Genomic DNA, 19,235 nt, shown 5'->3' with positions numbered 1-19,235 from the left:
GCAAATAGTTTTTCTTCTGCATGAGAAAATGTGTCTTTGTTTTCACTGCAATGAAAACACAAAACTGTTACAATGAAAACTTAATGCATGAAAACTTTAGAGTTAATGTGCCTCTTTCTATCTCTTAAAAAAAAAAGCTCATAAGGCATTCTATTACATGCATATTCCATTTCATATATAAATCTCTTCATTCCCATAGACTAATAGAATGACAACAGAGGTCAAGAAAACAGAATATTCGGTTCTCAGAAGGCTAAGAATTTAGAGGCATATAAAAACGTCTCTGGAAGTAAGAGTTTTGAAAAATTATACACATATAAACTGTTAACTGCTTTAGAAAGCATGTTTAACTGCAGGCCAAAGAGTCTAGGTTTGTTAAAAAGCCCTTCCTGATAACAAGACTTGTTAAAGTGAATGGATTACTGAGCAGGTCTTCTTAGGCCAAATGAAGAATGTTGTTTTATGACATGATGGACCTGGAATGTATAAACATTCAGAATAATCCAGCATTTTCCCCTTAAAAAAAAAACTCTTCTCTTTCAAATCTAATGGGAAGACCAAGGATTTTTTTTCAAGTTCAGTTTACTCAGCTTTCTAGTCTTAATATGGCATGATTTTTAACAAGCTTTTGTCAACCACCTTGACTGAGATCATAGAATAGCCTTTGGTAGGTTTACCAAGGGTGACTCCACCCATGAAGATAGGTAGTTTAAAACTTCCTGAGATCTCAGATGCTTGACAGTTGAAAGTTAAAACTAGGGAACTGCCAAGATAATTTTCTTTTATGTTGTATTTAGAATAAAGTGGGGTTGTTCTTTTCATAAAATATATCAAAAGGGTCAGATGGTGGAGATTTTTATGCTAATATTATACAAATTTACTCTTCTCTTTAGGCAAAGTGACCTCAGGCAGGTTGAAATTCTTGGTTAGTCTGAGTGAATGAGTCCAAAAGCACTGCCAAAGGCCACAGCCTCCCAGGCAAAGGTATGGGCTTATGGGTCAGACAGGCCTGGGCTGAGTCACAGCTCAGCTGGCTAGGTATGACCTTGGATAATCAACCTTTTTTTCTTCAGTTCCTAACATGTAAAGATAATAAGACTATATATACTTGAGACTAACATTGTAAATTGAAGTGACTACACTTCAATAAAAAATAAGAATTTAAAAAAATTTTAAAAAAGACTGTCTACTCTTTAGGACAGTTAATGAGGCTTAAATGAGGCAACAGATTCAAACACTTACTCATTCTAATTGACAGAGTTTAGCAGAGAACTGAACAGTATTAGTGGTTTAGTATTACATGTTGTATTCGTTTTTAGACCTGTGATTTAGGACCCAATTCCCTGACCAACCCCATTCCTGTCTGATCCTCTGAAGTGAGAAGTGAAGTTAGAAAGTGCCACATGGTACCTAAGGAACCATTTCTCATCTGCCTCTGGCAACATGTACAGGATTGTCTATGGAAGCCAAGGGGATTTTTTTCTTTCTAAGATCTCTCAACCAAGTTCAAAGACTTACCCTTCCTTCCAAAGAATATGAGCTATAGTCACAGTTTATGACGTCATATTTGCTACGCTTTTTTGTAGTTGCTGAAATATTCACAACCTCAGTTATTGCTTAGATCTTAAGAGAATTACAAGGGGAAGTTAAACCCCATTCTTCAGTAAAATGCAGAACTAGGAGTAGTCCCATTGGGCAATAAAAACATGAAAAGCTTAAAAAAATACATCTATCGTGAGACCATTACAAAGTCAATCCAGATCCTTTGACTAAGACCCTATGCTGATGGGATATTTTTTAAATTAAGCTAAATCACCCATATTTTAATCTTTGAACATCTCTAGCCAAGGATTTATAAAATTACATTCAAGTACAACATTACAATATTGCCTCAACTCCAAGATGCCATTAAATTTTTTTTTACACTTAGGAAATTGGGATGTGTAAAGTTATGTTGTGGTGGTACTTTTCCTTAAAAACTGAACTTAAACCAATAATATATCTTGCAACTGATGGGGTCTTAGACTTAAGCAAATATGAAATTCTAAAATTATCTTGCTTTGTGATGATGTTACCTAAGGTGATTACTGTCATTTTGTGTTAACTTAATTATTGGTGAAAGGGACAAGTTGAATACATGATGAAAATAATTTAAAAGGCTTTATTAAGATTAATGATACACATGTACATGTGGATCTTAGAGCCATCATTCTAACTGATATTTGGACTTTTTATGTTTCAGCTTTACTTTAAAAGTCCCTCAGAGTTCTCCAAATATGATAGGAAACATTATATTTGTAATTGCAAAAGATCTCAAGGAGAGAAAAAGCCTCCCTAAGGAGTTCTGTGAAACGCCTTTCCTCATAGTCTCAGGGCACCTCTTTCTTTTGAGGGTCCCTGGGTGGCAGCCATGCCCATCAGTGCCCGGGCGCAGGACCACACATTCAGATGGTCCTACACAACAGCAGAAAGCTGATATACACAGCACATGATAGGTATTCAATACTACTTCTGGCTCACTGATATGAAACACAAACTGTGTTCTGATTAAGAATACATACAGCCTTTATCATTTAGGGAAAACCAGATTTCTAAAAATATCCCTTTTCCTTTCTTTTCCCCCTTTTCTCCCACTCAAAATCCTTTGAGTTAATTTTGGGATTAACTTTTATACAAGCAAAAGCCATAAATAAATCAAACCCTAAAAGTTATTTTCCCCTTGAGCAATAAAAACACTTTTTTTTTTTTCTGTTTTGGTAGCAAACATGAAAATTCCCACACCTGAAGGTAGAATACCACTTTCGCAAAACATTGGATCAAAGACGGAAAACTCAATGGTAAAGTTAATCCAATGAAATATGATGTTAAAAACTGATGATGTGAAACACTGATCTAGAACCAATTGACTTTAAACAAACGAAACTACTGACAATGATTATCCTTAAGCACACTGACAACCCTTAGCAACAATGTAGCAAGTTGGTTGGCAAATATTTTAATCAATTAAATTGAAAAACAATAACCCATATGTAATTAGAAAGAAAAAAAATGTAAGAGTATAAAAAAGGAAGAGAAAGGGGGGAAAGGAAAGGGGATTTTTATCTTAAATTATTTAATCCAAACTTAAAAGAAAATCCTGACTGCCAAACAGTTACATTCTAAAAAAAAGTTCTTTGAATGCTGACAATAGGCACAGAATCACCTATTAGATCCTAAATAAAAATTATTTCTATGCCTGCTGTCCGCAAACTATGATTAAGGAGCATACTCCAGATACCACTAAATCCGTTTCCTTATTTGTTACCTAATCCCATCACAGCTAACTGAAGATACAATAACCACAGAGCTTACAGACAGGAGGGAAAAGGATCTGCTTTTGCCCATTTTTTAACCCACTTATACAGAAAGAAAAAATCAGCTAAACTATATGCTTGATTTTTCAAAACTAAAATAATATGAAAGGCCTCTCACTTTTTCCTTTAACTCTGATAAGCATAATAAAAACATTGCTTTATTTTTCTTATATGTTTGACCCAATAGCTTCAGGAATTCTGAAATACTCTATTTTAGGCTTCATTGAAGAAAGAGGGATTATCTGCATAATTTCTACTGTATCAAAAGAAATCTTGAAGTAGGTACAGAGGATTCCTCATCAGGAGGCATATATTTACCTAGCAGGTATGCATGTTATGTTTTAAAACCCTCTACAAATATTTCTGAGTTATAAAATGTAGGATGCATTTTAGCTTAATACCCTGTGTTCGGTACACTGTTATTTGGAGTTCTGGTATTTGCATTTTTCCAAGAACCATGGTTAAGAATAAAAGGCAGAGGAAACTGACCACTTCCTGCCTCCAAATAATGTCATACTCACCTATGCTTAATTGATTTACAAGCTCAGATAAATGATAAATGCTATTTTCAGGTAAGCTGTGAACTATATTGAATGACTTTGAAAAAGAAAAGCCATGGCTTAGTTTGTTACTGAAGGAAGGCCTTGCTTAAAGTTCATGTCAACTTTCCATTCTGCAAAGCAACTCATCCACATAAAAACAGTCAAAAAGGACTTCATTTAATTAGTGATATATAGACTTTTGCATAGAAAAAGGTTACAAAGTAATGCAAAAAAAAAAAAAAAAAAGACTAGGTACAGTAATTTTAAAACAAATATTTAAAAGTATAATTTTGCATAATGTTTAACATTCTCATAATGTTTATTGCTTTCTCCACACAGCAGAGAAATGAAGTGCATAATAATACATGCTGTGTCTTTATCTTTCAAACGTAAAATCTCACGTGCTCAATTTCAAAGTATTAAGAGATTATTTTGTCATTAAACAAAATAAAAACAATAAAACCAAAACACCATTACGTAGCACTAGTCTAGGCATGGACCAAAATAATTCATGTACATCCCAATGCATACATTCATCTTGATTTGGGATCAAACACAATCACAGGCTTGACAAAGAACACTTAAAAATTGTGGCTTTTCTCTTCCCAAAGCTCTCTCCTTCCTTCTCTCATCACCTCCAGAAATGCAGCTTCTCCCCACAAGGTGACAAAAATAGATCTGACATGTTACCGGGATGAAGTGAAGAGGATAAATACGTCAAAATTATCCAAATGAAGCTGAATAAATTAATCTACACTTTTACAAACTGGAGAGTTTTCAAGTTGGTATGAATCAAATAGCCTCTGGTGGGCACACAGCAGGCAATTGCTCCTAGGTGCACTTTATAAAACGTAGCTACGGTTTATATAAAGAAGCACCATATTTTGAGCCATGAAAAAAAAATATTTTGAGCCCTGGGGGTTTGCAGGCAGGGCAGAAATGCTTGTTAATCTGAGCACTGATGTAATAATTGCTTATACTAATGCACTGCTGAACGTCACCACTTGGCAAGTCTATACAAAGAAAGCAAACTAAGATAAAACTTGAACTTGAAAATTATTTATCCTTTTGGCCAATAAAAACCTGTTGGTTTCAAAAGAGCGCTCTTCTCTGGTACTGTGTGAAAATGTCTGCAGCCTAATGCAAGACTTCCATGCTTCTCCTTTCTTAACCTGACCTCTTTGCTCTTCTTTACTTGTGCAATGTTGTACGCTCAAAAGAAAACTTGATTAGCTCAGGCACTTATGACACACGAATATTTTTTTCCATCTAGTTTCAAGAGAATTCAGTCACGGCTTTTTCTTCCCCAATTCAAACATCCTGATGCTTGGCGGGATGGTACGGTCCATATATTTTCCAGGAAACTTCTAAAGGGAAACAAGTGTGAAGTTTTCAAAAGTTGCTGATGTCAGTTACCAAACTGTCTTAAACCAAAAAAAAAAAAAAAAAAAAAAAAAAAAAAAAAGATAATAATACCACATTTCTACGTGTGAGGTTTGTGTCTCAAATAGCGTTCTCGTTCCTTTGTGGATCTGCAGACATCTGTATGGCTGCTTTCAGGGTGCAGAGATTTTAAGCTGACTCTGAAATGAAGGACATTCAGTGACTACTGCAAGAAGTTCAGTGAAAACTTAAAAAGCTCCCACTTCTGTCCCCCAGGGTCGGTAAGGTTTACTGTTTGTTCCGCTGCTTGTCTGCTGAGGGCTGGACGTGGCTGATACCGACAAGGGCGGACTGATGGCCGTGGCCGCTGCCACTGCCGCAGCCGCGTTTGGGGGGAGCATGGGGAAGGCCCCAGCGAAGGACAGCGGGAAGCTGTGCGCAGCGGCCGTGGCTGCTGCGGCGGCCGCGTGGACAGTGGCTGAGAGGGACAAGAGAGAAGTGGAGAGAGGTGGCACGCAAGGGGCGACACTGCCCGTCGACGGCATCCGAAGGGCGGAATCTGCGTGGGCAAACGTGGCCGTGAGGAGGGCGGAGCCGTGGGCAGGAGGCACTTCTGTCGTGGTGGAGAGGCGACAAGGCGTGGACTCCGACGCGTGGAGTCCGTTGGGTTGGAGCAGGGCTGCGGGGAGATGGTGGAAGGCCGCCGCCCAGTGGTGCGGATGCAGCGGGTGGTGGTGGTGGGCCAGAGAGGAGGTCATCGCCACCGCCTCCCGCTGCGAGGCGCACGTGCTGAGATGAGAGACCAGGCGCGCCCGCAGCGGATCGGAGGAGTCCAGGCCTTCCACGGAGCTCAGGTACCTTGCCACTTCTGTTAAGCACTCTCGGAATCCAATGCTCATGAAGTCCATAGCAAGAGCATGTGCGTCAAAGTAACCTAAAAGGAGGTGTGCGCAAAGTGGGGGCCAGGAGAGAGTGAGAAAGAGAATGATACAGTTACAAGGAGTAACCACCACTTACGTTCCACTCTGTTCTCCACAGATTTAAGTAGAAGGCCGATCCTTTCTGAAAACATTGCCAGCTATATATGGTTGTAATTTTGGCAAAAGTTAATTAAGTGTACTTTGCAATTCACATGTGCGACAACTCTGGCAATGCTATATACTACAATTGTTCTTGCACCCAAATATCACAGTGGGGGAAAAATTAAGAACATCTGTGTTTCAAACACTTCCAGGAAAAAAAAATGTGGTGTCTCTTCTTTTGTATTGTGGGACACTGAAATTCTCTAGAAAACTTTATCATGGTAATGCAGAGTAGCAGTCTCTCTCTCTCTGTCGCATGACTTGGAGATTAAAGGGTTTATCTGTAACATTCTCGCTCTCCTGGCATTTATAACAGAGATGTGAAATGCATATGAGCAGTTTGAGAACTTTTTTAGAAATGTGCTAGAACCTCTTAATAAATTCACAAATGCTTCTTGACTCACGATTTTTTTTGGCAACAAAATGAAAACATTACTTTCTATGAAAAAAAATCTGAAGAAAGCAGAATGATTAAAAAATTTTGGTTACGAATTTGAAGATCTTATTTTTCTATCAGGCAATAAAAAGCTCCTTTACTGATATGAAATTACTATAACTCCTAGTTTTCCCGAAGTTCAAATATGTATTTCTTTCATTGGTTAGCTTACTTTTTCCTGGCTTCCACCCAAGGAAAAATGTATATTAATTTTGTCAGTGTGTATGCTGATACTCCCACAGCTAAGGTTACTACCATAAAAATAGCCAGAGTTGATCATGTTTATAAGAAGCTCTTTTTATCCAACAATAATACATTAGAATAGAAAAGAATAATGTCACCACTTTGAATTAGTAACCTCTGATATATATAAGCATATCCTTTTCAGATTTTTTTCTCATTTGTAACTATTCCTTTGGAGCAATTTTCAAATTAAAAATTAGTCTACTCACTTTTGAGGTATATATACATAAATGACAAATATCATATTCAAAAAAAGGTTATTTTCCTCTAAGGCATTTACGTGATCTTTTTTATATTTTTGCAGATCAAAGTATTATCTGTATCATCTATTAACAATTAAACTTACTAATTATGTAATCAAAATGCTTTGGAAAATAGTAGTCACAATATTTAAAGTCCTAGAGCTTGAATTCCAATAGAAATTTGTAACTCCCCAAAAGAAATTATGAGCAAAATGTATACCATTAAGATAATAAAAAAAAATAGCACAAAGCTGATATAAGAGGGTACCACGAAATGTGGAAGATCAGCAACAAAAATGGTTATCATCCCAGGACTTCAGCATTGTTAGCAATAAAGCTCCTCGCCTTTGGAGGGAAAGCTCTTCCTGAAGAAGATGCCTACAAAGAAAGATGTCACAGAACAGTCCTCAGGATTCTCTGTAAGGCTTTGCAGGCTTCTGACTTCCAGAAGAAGAAGGGAGGTAGTGATCAGAATAAGCAGAGTCTAGAAACCCAGAGGGATGTAGAAATTTAGGTTACTCTACTAAATCCTCTCTAGAAACGGCTGCAATACCAAGATAAAGAATAGACCAACAGAACTGAACCTCAGGGGCCTCCAAGAATTTTCATGAGTAGGCACAAGGTAATTGAAATTTGTGATTTGCTGGCTGTATGTTGTTGTATATGGCTGAGTTCTCTGGTGCATCTTAAGGAATATAAATTATGTAATTCCTATTCTATTGCTGAATGCGGAAGGAAATGACCATAAGCAGCTGTTTCCTGTAAATGGATCTTGGGCCAACAATAATAGCACACAGGTCCCCACCACTTCCATCACTGCTCTACGGGCTTTAAGTGAATAAACTCACAACAACCTGGTGAAGTGAACACTCTCACTGTCCTCATTTTACAGTGAGGAAACTGGGGCTCAGAGAGGGTTAGTCATTTACCCAGGGTCACAGAGCTAAAAAAGTGGCAGAGGAAGAATTTGAAACCAGGCAACCCAACTGCAGAGTCTCTGACCTTCACCGGTATATTTTGAGGCCCCCATAGCAGTTGTGAGTCTTTAACAATTTGAGCCCACATTGCCAGCCCCTCTTCTTTGGGGCCCACATGCTCTCCTGCCAGATGACCTCTCTAATGACCTGGCAATCAGGTGACGTGTATGAAGCTTGCTAGGAAATGTCTGTTCACAAACTATTTTGGGATGAATTTTAGGACTGTTCAGGTAGCCAAGAATAGCAACCAAGATAGAACTTAGCTTTTATAATAAGGCGTAAGAACAAAAATTACTCTTTAAAAGCATTGCTAATGCCAAATATTTGAAATGCTGATAAAAATTCTTAGTCTTGTAGCTAACAATGCCAAGGGGAGTAAAAAAATCAAACAACTTCCTGCACCATCGCTGACTTGATCAGCCTCCTCACAGCCTGAGGTCACAACTGTAGAGATAGAATCACAGGGCTGGAGGGGCCTTGAGAGCTCCGAGTGCGAGTGTAGACCTCACAGTGCAGCCCAGCACTTCTGTCCAGGCTTAAAGGCGAGGCAGTGGCCAAGCTGGGCTCTTCTCTATTATGCAAGAATATTTGCATCTTACGCTGAGGGTAACATTTTATTAATGAGTAGAAACCACAATTCCATACCCATTCAGGGTGGTTATTCATGCAGGATGGTTCCTTGAGAAAGTACAACAGAGGGTAAGTCACACCCCATGTGGGAGGGCTTTCCTTTACAATGATCACCCCCCACCCAACACAGGAAGAAGATGGTGATGGTCAGGGCTGATGTTCTACAGGTCCTCAGCAGTATGGCCATTCTGGAGTTAAATACAGAAACGTTCGTATACCAATTAGTAAAGAGCTACTCCCCTTCAATGCCCTGCCCCTTCTCTGATCTAGGGCAAACTATGACACCATGTAGTCAAAGGCTGATGCTGAGCAGAGAGAAGCCTCCAGGGTGCAGCTGACGCAGTTAGCCTCCTGTGGTACCCTCTCCTTATCCAGTTATCAAATATATGGAACAGCACCCTTGGCTAAGATGAATACCAAGGCCTGCTTGAAGGGTGAAAAGAATACAGAAGGGAAAAATCAACTCTGAAAGGTGTGTGAGAAGTGGGATAATGAAATCGGAGTGAATAGGACAGCTTTTGGGATCTCAGGTCCATTTTTAGCATGGAATAAGGGTCCATCCCTGACCCCCCTGGATGATTCCTCCCAGAATCATTATCCAGGACAGAAGACATCTCTCCAGGGCACTGGGCCCAGGGCACCTGCTCCTGTTGGCTCTCCACAGGCATGATGCAGCTCCAGCAATGGTTTCCAGGACAGAGGCTCACTACCTGCACTTCAAATGCTCTGTGTGGTCTAAATCCAAGACCAACCAAACTCTGAGAGCAACAAAGTACATAATTCTAGACTCACTTCTTTCGGAATAGCTGTATTATATTGACTCCCATCCCTGATGTAATGGAGGGAGTGGGTGAAGGGAAAGAAGAGAAAAGAGGATTGCTTCTAACCTCCTGTTTATGTTTGGATGTTTGTGTGTTTGTTCTGTCTTTCTGTACAAATTCCAGCATGTGCTTCTGAAAGTCCCACACAAATCTCTGACCAGGCTGCTGTGAATACAGCTTTACTCCCACAGTATTATGAAAGCAAACACAAGCCCAGGGTCAAGTGCTTCTTTTGTTCCAGAAGTTCTTTCCCACGAGTTCAATCCTGCCATTAGCATTGATTTCCATGGCTTTAATCTGGGACCTCCTATCTCAGCTTGTTAAAGAACTGTTCCACTATGACTTCCTTCCAGTCTTAGGGAGAAAAAGTGAAAAGAGAAAGGTAGAAAGGGGGAAAAATGAAGTCATCCACTTACCTTTACCCCCGGTTGCCTGGAGCATCTTTAAATGATCCACTGTCATCTGCAATATTTCGGCTTTTTCTAACTTTGCAGAGCCCTGCACAAACAAATAATAAAGTCTTAGAAGTCCTGCAGAAATGAATTTGGAAAAATTTACTCTGAATTTTCAATTTTCCACCTCACTAGAAAATTCTGAATTTAATTTTTTCACAGAAAAACGTGAATTTTTTCCTGCCTTTACATACAAACACTAATTATGTCACACCCAATGCCATTTTAACTTTTAAAGACTAAGAGGCATAATAAATAATTTTAAATCACAAAAATAATTTTACTAAGATCATTCCACCACAACTATTCCAACCGCAAAAATCTCAAGTTTTGCATCCAATTCTGTCGTGGTTAATAATATACTTTATTTTATTAGGGGATATACTATACTCTTACATAACACAAGTCTAGATCAGTTGAATCCAACTCTGGAGTAAAAGCAGATAGGATCTGAGCAAATTATTGTTAAAAGTGTATTTTTCAAAAACAGAAAATTCTAATTTGCCTTTAAGGTAATTCATACGACACCACTGGTAAGTAAAACCAAAAGTGCAAAGGGAAGACTTTCAAGATTTTTTTTTTCTCCCCAATAATTACCAGTAGGTGTCACTGTAAATTCCAAGACCATAAACAAGAAACAAGAAAGCATAATCTACCTCTTCTCTAACAAGCATCAGAAATGCTTAAGGATATTTGAACCATTTAAAATAGTTCTTAATAAAATTATCTTGGAAATGTATTTTATGTGCCTTCCCCCGTTTAAAAACAAGGCAACCCCTGGAAACCAAACCAATTTAAATATAAATATGCCACCTCAAACTGTCTCAGAGGGCTGTGGATGGCTTCTAATTTCTTGGAAGAGCTAAATAATTAAATCAGTATGTTTTTTATTTTGAAAAGGAAACTGAAGTTTATTTCAGGTTCCTATGCTTTACTTGTTTTGTGACAATTGTCAGCACCCAGTACATGGTGAGAGTGCCAGAGTTATTTCAACTGCTAGAAAGAACACTCTTCTAATCATCCTGTGATGGGGCCAGCTCACTAGGGTTGGTCGCCAAGCTCAGCAAATGGGAAAGCCTGTGTTTATGGTAACTAACTGCCAGACAACTGAGGTTGGCTTTTAAGGTTTAAGTTGACATTTAAGGGAAAAAAAAAAATCTAACAAACCAAGAAAAAAAATTACCAAACTCTTCCTCATAACTGTAGACATTTCAGTACGCAAAGTAAAAACCTCACTGATTACTGATATTTTCACTTTCAGCCTATTTTCATGAGAAACGCTACTAATTAAAACTACCATTTGCATGTCACATTTAACTTATCAAAGACAGTTTCAGCCCATAGAATGCGTGCCTTTTTTTCTCTTAAAAATGTATAACCAACAACATATGACATCTTGTACTTCTGTCAATATTCAATTTTTCCTTGAAGATGAACAGTAGTTTCAGTGAAAGTGACTAATAACAAAACTGCAGTTTCTGGATAATTTCCAAGGGCTTTGTAGAGCTTGCTTTATAATGTTTGTGGTTCATGAAGCGAACAACAAAATGAAATAAACAAACAACTGCTGTGCTATGCCCTATTTGAATTTAATTGAAAGTATTTCAACAAGTTATGAGATGCCATATTCTTCACAAGATGCTCTTAGAAATCTGACCATTCGCCATCACGGCGGGAGGAAAAACATAACTTTTCCAAAACAACAAAGGAAGATTCAAACGTTTGGCTTCCTACTTTACTAAGTGTGCAAAACCTTTTATTTTTTTGGTGAAGGAATACTTGAATTCTCAAAAGGGGAGTTTATGGCTAGTTTGAGTTTTACCAAACTTCCACAAAGATGTCTCAAATCTGACATCATTCTATTAACCCAGCGATTAAAAATGAAACCAACTGGTTTGGTAAATAAATTTTGTTAGTATTATTTTTAGGAAATGGAGCTAGAGATGTTACTTCCTCAGCTTTCGTTATTTTTTAAAATAAAAAGCTTACTTTTTTTCAATAGTTTGGGACAAGAATGAAATTTCACATATGATACGTCTTTTAAAAACTGTTTTTAAAAGAGTACTACACACAGCTTGGTTTTTAAACAAAACCACTACTGGTATTCATAGAAAGAACAGAGAAAGCATGAACATGTTACCCTTAAGGGGAAAATAAGCTAGAGAATGGAAATGTTTTTCAACTTCATGATGGATTATGTTTTTAATAGTTTTGCCACAACAAAGCATTTTATTGAAATAGCTGCTCTGTGCCAGATCAGGGCACATACACCATTATTTTAATGAGCTTTAACAAGAACCCACATTCCCAGATGAGAGAATCAGATTTTTTGAGCTCTTTGGTGGGGTGGTCAGGGGTGGGGGCGGCTTACTTGTTTTTCAAAAGCGGTTGGCACCAGTCGTCTCAACTCTGATAAACTGTTATTTATCCGATCTCGACGCCTTTTCTCTATTATCTATCCCCAAAAAGCAAAACAACAAAAGTCTATGAATACACAAACAATAAAACTGCTCATCATGGAAAAATATAACTGCTATACATTAGGCTGGATTGCATGAAATAAAAAGAAAAAAAACCACATACCCCTCTCCTTTTCTTTCTTGCCATAATCTGAGATGTTGTCGTTGGAGAATTCGATCTAATCACAGAGCTAGTACTTTGCCTAAGAAGTAAGAAGAGTTTGTCAGGTGCTGTATTAACATAACAATGTTTCTTCTGGGTGCTTGATGGTACATATTAATAAATATTCAGAGTGATGGCACAGGTCAGGTCCATGTTATTTTATTCTTAATTCTTGCTCTTAACATATTTAACGTGCTTTCAGCCCTTATATCTCTTTTCAGGTAGGAATCATGCCTTTTTTTTTCCCCCTTTTAATCTTAATGAGTCATCCAGATGCCAAATTCACTGGCAAAAACATCCCTGAACTTTTATTAGGTCTCCCAGTGAAATAATTATGGGGAGTCAGGTGAGAAGTTAGATATTAGTACTTCCTGGTTCCACTCATAAATGTTTCTTAAAAGTCAGCTAATCTCTAATAGCATCCCTCCTCCTCCCTCTGGTCAGACCCACTGAACAAAGCAAAGCTATTTTAAAGTAAGGGCCATGTTTAGCACTACTATGCAACAGATACACCGTCATCACATGTTGTTCCTAGATGCAATCTTCAAAATAAACAGGTTACTTTATTATTTCAAAACTTCAATTAGTCACACAGGAAAAAAAAATGACAAATTCAATGTTTTCTATACTAATCTACCAAAACAATGCCCGCAAATTACATATGCCACTGATAGAAAAATCAAAATTAGATCAACTACTAGGTAAATGTTTTACTTGAAAATAAAACCCTAGGTATCTCTCAGCCTTCAATCTAAGGTTAAACCTCTCAGAGTTGTAATCCATCTTTAGTTTGCTAATGAAAAAATATTTTATATTGAAAGTTCAATCACATCGCTACTCTGTCACTTGTAACTTTTACGACCCTTTTTAGGATGTATCTGTTTCTCTTCATAATTCACGGATACTCTCCTTCTTCATGTTCTCAAATTCTCCAGGTTCCTGTTATTTGTTCTCTCTCATTTTAGAAATGTTGCACACACCAGGTTCTTATTACCTCACTTTCTCACTTCTGGATCTTATTTCTGAATTAACTGCTCCCCTCATTCCCACCCCTTCTCAACTGGTTTTACCTTTCACATGACATCTTTTGTTTTTCAGATCTTATTTTTTAAGATGACACAACCACGCTTTAATAATTAGAAGATACTTTGCAAACAACGTTTCATGTGAGATATCTTTTCTTCTGCCGGTTCCAGGCTTTGGTCTGCATATATTAGAATAATAATATTGAAAGAAAACCAGTTTTTCAAAGGTAGAAAGAATTCTGCTCTTTGAATGACAGTTGCAGATAAATAATTAAGGCGCTTCTGGGGATGCCAATTAGAAGCAATTATCATTTGACCCGCCTTGGCACTAAAACGCCTCGGTAACTTCCCTCTGTCACTGGAGTGAAGGTCTGGCTTCCGTGATCACGACCCCGATCTTTTCCAGACTTAAGAACAAGCAGTCAAAGAGGTGATGCCCTTACAGCTGTCACTCACTCTCCCGTCAACCAAGTCACACACGATCAACCCAGAGATTTCAACCTATTTAGCCTTGACATCGCAAATTGATTTAATTTCTCCAAAAAGCAAGTCATCTTTCAGTCTCTTAAAACTGTTTTTCAATCAAATTTTTTTCTCTTAGCCTGGCCCATTCTGAAAGTGCTCCCAAATACAGTTTCGGTGGCGGGAGCGTCGCCGGTCGCCCGGACGTGCCAGTCCGCGCGCCCAACGCTGACAGCCCGGGACCCTCCTTCGCCAACTCCTGCACTCTTTCAGTCGCGTCAGCCGTCCTCTCCGCCCCACCCCTAGAGTGAAAACCCACATGCCTCGCCCCACCCCAATGCACGCTTCGTGAGCGCCCACCACTCAAAAGTTTTTTGGGCTAAACTTTCCCGTTCAGTTAGAACGCCGCGGAGAGAAACCTCGGGATTTCCAAGGAGCCGCTAGTACACAAAGCTCCCCGACGCCTCTGGCTCCGGACAGCTCCCGCCGAGCCCGAGCTCACCCCGAGTAATTGTTCTCGCTCCCCACGTCGATGGTCTCGTCCATGTCGCTCTCAGAGGTCGTCTCCTCGCAAGGGCGCTTCATCGCGGCGAAGACCGCGCGGGGCACAGCCAGTCCCGGGGCACAGCCAGTCCCGAGCCACGGACGCTAAGCAGGACGCAGCGCCCTCCCTGCCTGCCTCCTCCCTCTCTGCCTCCTCCCTCCCTCGGCCGGGGCAGGCGCGGCTCCGGCGGCGGCGCGGTCGGCTCCTCGCGGCTCTTTCCCACGCCGCAACCCAGCTCGGCCGCAAGAGCCGGCGCCGGCCACGCCTCCCCGCGTGGGCGGGGCCCCCTCGCTCGCCACCCGCGCGCAAGTCCCCGCCACCCCGCCGGGCACCGCCTCCTCGGGGGTCAGCGTGCCCCGCGATTGGCTGGGACGGAGGGGCGGGGCCGCGCTCGCCAATGCCTGCCGCGGAGCTCGGGCAGAGGCGTGGGAACGCGGCCGCGCGTCTGGGGCCCGGGATCCGAGCGCGGGCGGGGAGAGGCCGCGGCGAGCGTGAGCGCAAAGTTGCTAACTCTAGACAGGGAAGCGTGCGGACGTGGGCACTGGCGCGGGCGCGGGCGCGGGTGCGGCGGGGGCGGGGGCGGGCCGGCGAGGGGCGGGCCCTGGACGTCGGTTTTTGGCGCTCCCGCGCATCCAGCCGTCTGCCAGTGAACTTTCAGTCCTGTGTTTAAAGAATAACCCCAAGAGCGTGGCTGAGTGTGAGAGAGCGTGTATGACGTCGGGAGGCGCCGTGGCTTAACCGAACCGCCCCACTCGGCTGTCCCTTGTCTGGACCAAAACTGCTGACTGACTGACCCTGGCGGTCACAGTTGCCCTCTGGGGTTTTTGAAAACCTTAAATCAAAGTTACTTTTCTCCCTGGCAACTCCCAAGGCTACTTCCGCGGCCTCTGGGCTGTGAACAGATAAGGACGTGAGTTTCCCCGACCAGGTACTTACCCGCTGGCGGTCGGAGGGTCTGAGAGACCGGCTGCCAGACGATTTTCGATTTGCTCTAAATCACTTCTCTCCTTTCGGCCACTGGGGCTATGGATAATAGATCCCGCTGAGTAACCGTGGGCTGGAGTTGTGTCTACTCTGGTGGTAGGAAGGACTAGGGCAGTGATGCGGGTATTTCAGGACACAATTTTAGTAACCTTTCAAATTCGACTTTCTCAGGCTGGGATTATCCAGATAATTGCAGTTCTCCACACACCCTGGTTTGTGTAGTCGCAGCGGTAGAGTTCATTAGAATCCAGGACGTGGAAAAAATCGCGCTTGGAAATTTGTTTGTTTTCTAAAAGTCGAATTCGTGTCCACTTTTTAGTGCATTGGACAGCGTGTATAAAACTCTAAGTGTACTTTCAAAACATGTTTTCAAACTGCTCTTTCTCTCCATACTCCGAGGTATTTTTTTTTTTTTTGAACCGGCTATGCCGATATGTCTTCGCGAGGGCAGTCGGGGTAGGTTTGCCCTCCCGTGCGCCGCGGTACCGGGAGGCGGGCGGCGGGTTGGTCGGGATGGAGCCCGAGATTCCACTCGTGCCCGGGCAGCTCCGAGCTTAGTGCAGAAAAGCCTCTGAGAGAGAGGCGTCTATCAATAATCACTACAACCGTACCTCACAGACGGTTCTTATTTTTCTGGGGATCTGCTTAACACGTGCCTTTGACACTGCGTTCTCTCCCCGCACAAGACCGGCACGGGGCGGAGAGAAGACGAAGGGATGCGACTTGAAGAGACCGGGCCCGGGCGGGGGTTAGGCCAGGGGAGAGCGGGAAGGACCTGCAGCCCGCGTGCTAAGCCCTCGTTAAACCACAGAACCCCTTCCCCACACGCCCTCGTCTCTTTTGTGCTGTCCCCTCCGCGGCGCCTGCAATAACCGTGTGAACAGAAACCCGAAACTTTCCATCCTGACTTCTGAAACTTAACACCAGGCGCAGTACAGTCGGCGGGGGCCGGGCGGGGCCTGGCGGAGCTGGACCTGGTCAGTTTGGGGCCGCGGGGGGCGATGACCCCCCAGCTCGGCTGTGGGCCGCAGGGAGGGTGTCCCGCCCGCGCGGCTCTCGGGGCCTTTGCTTCGCTGCGTTGCCGGCGCCAGAGCGCGCTGCGCGGAGCCGAGAGAGCTCGCATCCCATCGGTTCGAACCTCCCCCGACGCCACTCGGCTCTCGGTTCTCGTAACCCCGGGAGGGATGAGCCTGACGCGCGCCCGTCGCCTGCCCCACCTCCCCGGCGGATGCTCCCGCGACCAGTCCGCGCAGGCCCCCCCGGGGTAGGGGGAACATGCCGCCTCCGGCCTGGCGCGAACTCAGCCTTCACAACTTTCAGAGAAGGCTGCACATTTTTCTGAACGCGAATGCCTACAGGTGCAATTAACCTTGCCCACAGAATCAAATTAGCGGGCGCTGCCAAACGCCGGGGACAAAGCCTGAGATCGTCACTGGAAAAAAAAATTGAGTTTTTTCTCACTATACTAGAGTATTTAATTACAATAATTGAGAAAAATTGCGAAGAAGGAAATGGTTTGCTTGCAATAAAGTAGCAACTGGTTGAAGTTTTCCCATATTTGTCTTTGAAGACTTAACCACTGTACCATGTTATAAACATATGGCAGGGACATTCGAAAAGCACAGGCGATTTAACGTCGCTTAAAAAGATTTTTTTAAGCAAAGAGGGTCATATTTTAAAAGTGTTTAGAATAGTGCCTAGTACATGGGGAGCGTTATATATAGTCTGTTAAATACACAAGAATGCATAAGGCAAAAGACCTCGACGTTTTGAACAGGACCAAAAGAATAATATGCTCACTTATCTGCAGAATACTTAATCGCAATTAGGCAGCACTGGATTTTTCCATTAGGTCTTTTATTCCCCTCAAGTATCGCATTTGCCTATCCCCTAGTCAGGCGCCTTGTCTGTCTTCCACTTGAAAGTGCTTCTCGGGTCAGAGGGAGAAACAGAGGGAGCTGTTTAAAACGCCCCAGCAAGCTTAAAAACGGTAGTGGATTGTGGAGGGTGGGGGAGCGAGGTGTAGGGGTGGCATCTGCGGAGAGAAAGAAAAGAGAATGAGAAAACCGCGGGATTTCAAGCATCATCGCCCCTCAGCGACATCCTTTTAAGCGAGAGTTAGTTGAAGGCTTAGTAAGATCCCGGGCAGAAGAAAAGATGTCCGTGAGCAGAGCAAACTGCAGTTCTTTCCTTTTCAAAGATTCGTACAATGAGATAATTAGGCCGAAAGATACGAAGGGCTTTCCTACAAACGAAATGCCATTAGGAAAGAAAGCCCAGAAAGACAGATCTAAACGAAATTGAGGAGGGGAGCCTCAGTAGCCTTTCCGAAATTGGTCCCCTTGTCCCTGTTTTGTCCTTCTGTGATTTAACTCACATAATGACGTGAGAGTGAGATGTCAAATGCCAAGATCTGGAAACCTCCAACTCAGTGGTGCTGATCCTCTTTCGACTCTTCTCTCACCCATTTAACATAAAGTTACAGATTTTCACCTGTATTTTATACTTCTGACCATCTTGACCCTGTTGTATCCTGTCCACAAAATTTGAGTGTTGTTGTGTAAATTAATAAGTGATTACTTTGCAGCAGTCTAAAATTCTCCTTGCAGCATTTTTGGAAGGAACTTGGTATCTTTTTTTATTCTTGGTCTGCTTTTTTCTCATTAGAGCACTCTAATTTTTCAAGATCAATGGTCACTTTGTTATTTGTTGCTTCTCTGAATCCTTTGAGATGCTCTCACAATTACTTTAAAAGTGTAGGCCACTCCAGTGTTTGGGTTCACTTAGAAAGTCACCAAGGCATAACACCACTTTTAAAAAATGTTTTAACTTAGCTTCTCAGTGAAATACAGGCAGCTCTGTTAAAGACCTTTATGTTAGCCTGAGAAGGGTAAGTGCACATAGTTCAAATTAAGAAATCCAATAGTTTGCCCTATCTGAAATATAATTATTTACACAGCTTTCTCTTATAAAGGGAAGACAATCAGGTTGCCCAGAGCTGTGTTAGTCTGTTTGCAATTGCCGGGGCAGGTGACATGCACGTGCATCTGTGGGCAGCCTTGATGGGCTGGCTTCCCTGACTACAAGGCTATTGTGAGCTGGCAACACTTTAAAGTGTGTGAGAATGCTGTCCCCTGAGCGTGGAGGCCAAGGGCAAGATCCTTGTAAATTTCAGTACCTTTCTCAACATCAGGCTGGCAGCCGGCAGGCCACCCTAGGGTCACTGTGTGACACATATTTGCAAGCCAGTAAAGCAAAACAAAGCTGAAAGCAAGGGCAAATTTAGGGCCACCAACCTTGAAATCATCTATAAACGAGACCTGCTTTACCAGTCAACAGTTACCCTTGCCTGATCAGCCACACAAGTGTGTCGTATCTCTTGGCTTGCCCCAGTAGGTACTAAAAACTTGTTACATCAGAAGCTCCAATGTAGGAAG

The 19,235-nt window shown here is 41.9% G+C and overlaps 1 protein-coding gene and 1 long non-coding RNA gene across 4 annotated transcripts in view; one reads left to right on the top strand and one right to left on the bottom strand.

Moving 5' to 3' along the window:
* Window positions 1-1,706: 1,706 nt before the first annotated feature.
* On the bottom strand, window positions 1,707-15,064 carry HEY2 (hes related family bHLH transcription factor with YRPW motif 2). Of its 2 annotated transcripts, XM_032484824.1 has the most exons (5): window positions 14,773-15,063; window positions 12,745-12,823; window positions 12,533-12,616; window positions 10,126-10,207; window positions 1,709-6,212 (listed from the first exon to the last, which is right to left on the bottom strand). In XM_032484824.1, exons 1-5 carry the CDS (start codon window positions 14,853-14,855, stop codon window positions 5,527-5,529), a joined length of 1,014 nt encoding a protein of 337 aa, XP_032340715.1. In that variant the 5' UTR covers window positions 14,856-15,063; the 3' UTR covers window positions 1,709-5,526. The 2 variants fall into 2 exon arrangements, with proteins under 2 accessions (XP_032340716.1, XP_032340715.1); XM_032484825.1 differs by lacking the exon at window positions 12,533-12,616 and having other exon boundaries at window positions 1,707-6,212; window positions 14,773-15,064.
* Window positions 15,065-15,431: 367 nt separating this feature from the next.
* Window positions 15,432-19,235, top strand: part of LOC116665380 — a 162,721-nt gene continuing 158,917 nt past the window's right edge. For both annotated transcript variants that reach the window (XR_004321973.1, XR_004321974.1), the window contains exon 1: window positions 15,432-15,742. This is a non-coding gene — a long non-coding RNA (uncharacterized LOC116665380). The remainder of the gene's footprint in view (window positions 15,743-19,235) is intronic.

Source organism: Camelus ferus, chromosome 8 (assembly GCF_009834535.1).
Source record: "Camelus ferus isolate YT-003-E chromosome 8, BCGSAC_Cfer_1.0, whole genome shotgun sequence".
Classification (NCBI taxonomy): domain Eukaryota; kingdom Metazoa; phylum Chordata; class Mammalia; order Artiodactyla; family Camelidae; genus Camelus; species Camelus ferus.
This window is presented reverse-complemented; position numbering and strand designations above follow the sequence as displayed.

Bases quoted from the DNA above. Each gene is read 5' to 3' on its own strand.
- HEY2 (XM_032484824.1), bottom strand. From the start codon at position 14,855: ATGAAGCGCCCTTGCGAGGAGACGACCTCTGAGAGCGACATGGACGAG. The intron at 12,824-14,772 runs GTGAGCTCGGGC...CTTACTTCTTAG, and splicing joins AGCGAGAACAATTACTCGGG to GCAAAGTACTAGCTCTGTGA. The intron at 6,213-10,125 runs GTAAGTGGATGA...ACCTCCTTTTAG, and splicing joins CCAGGCAACCGGGGGTAAAG to GTTACTTTGACGCACATGCT.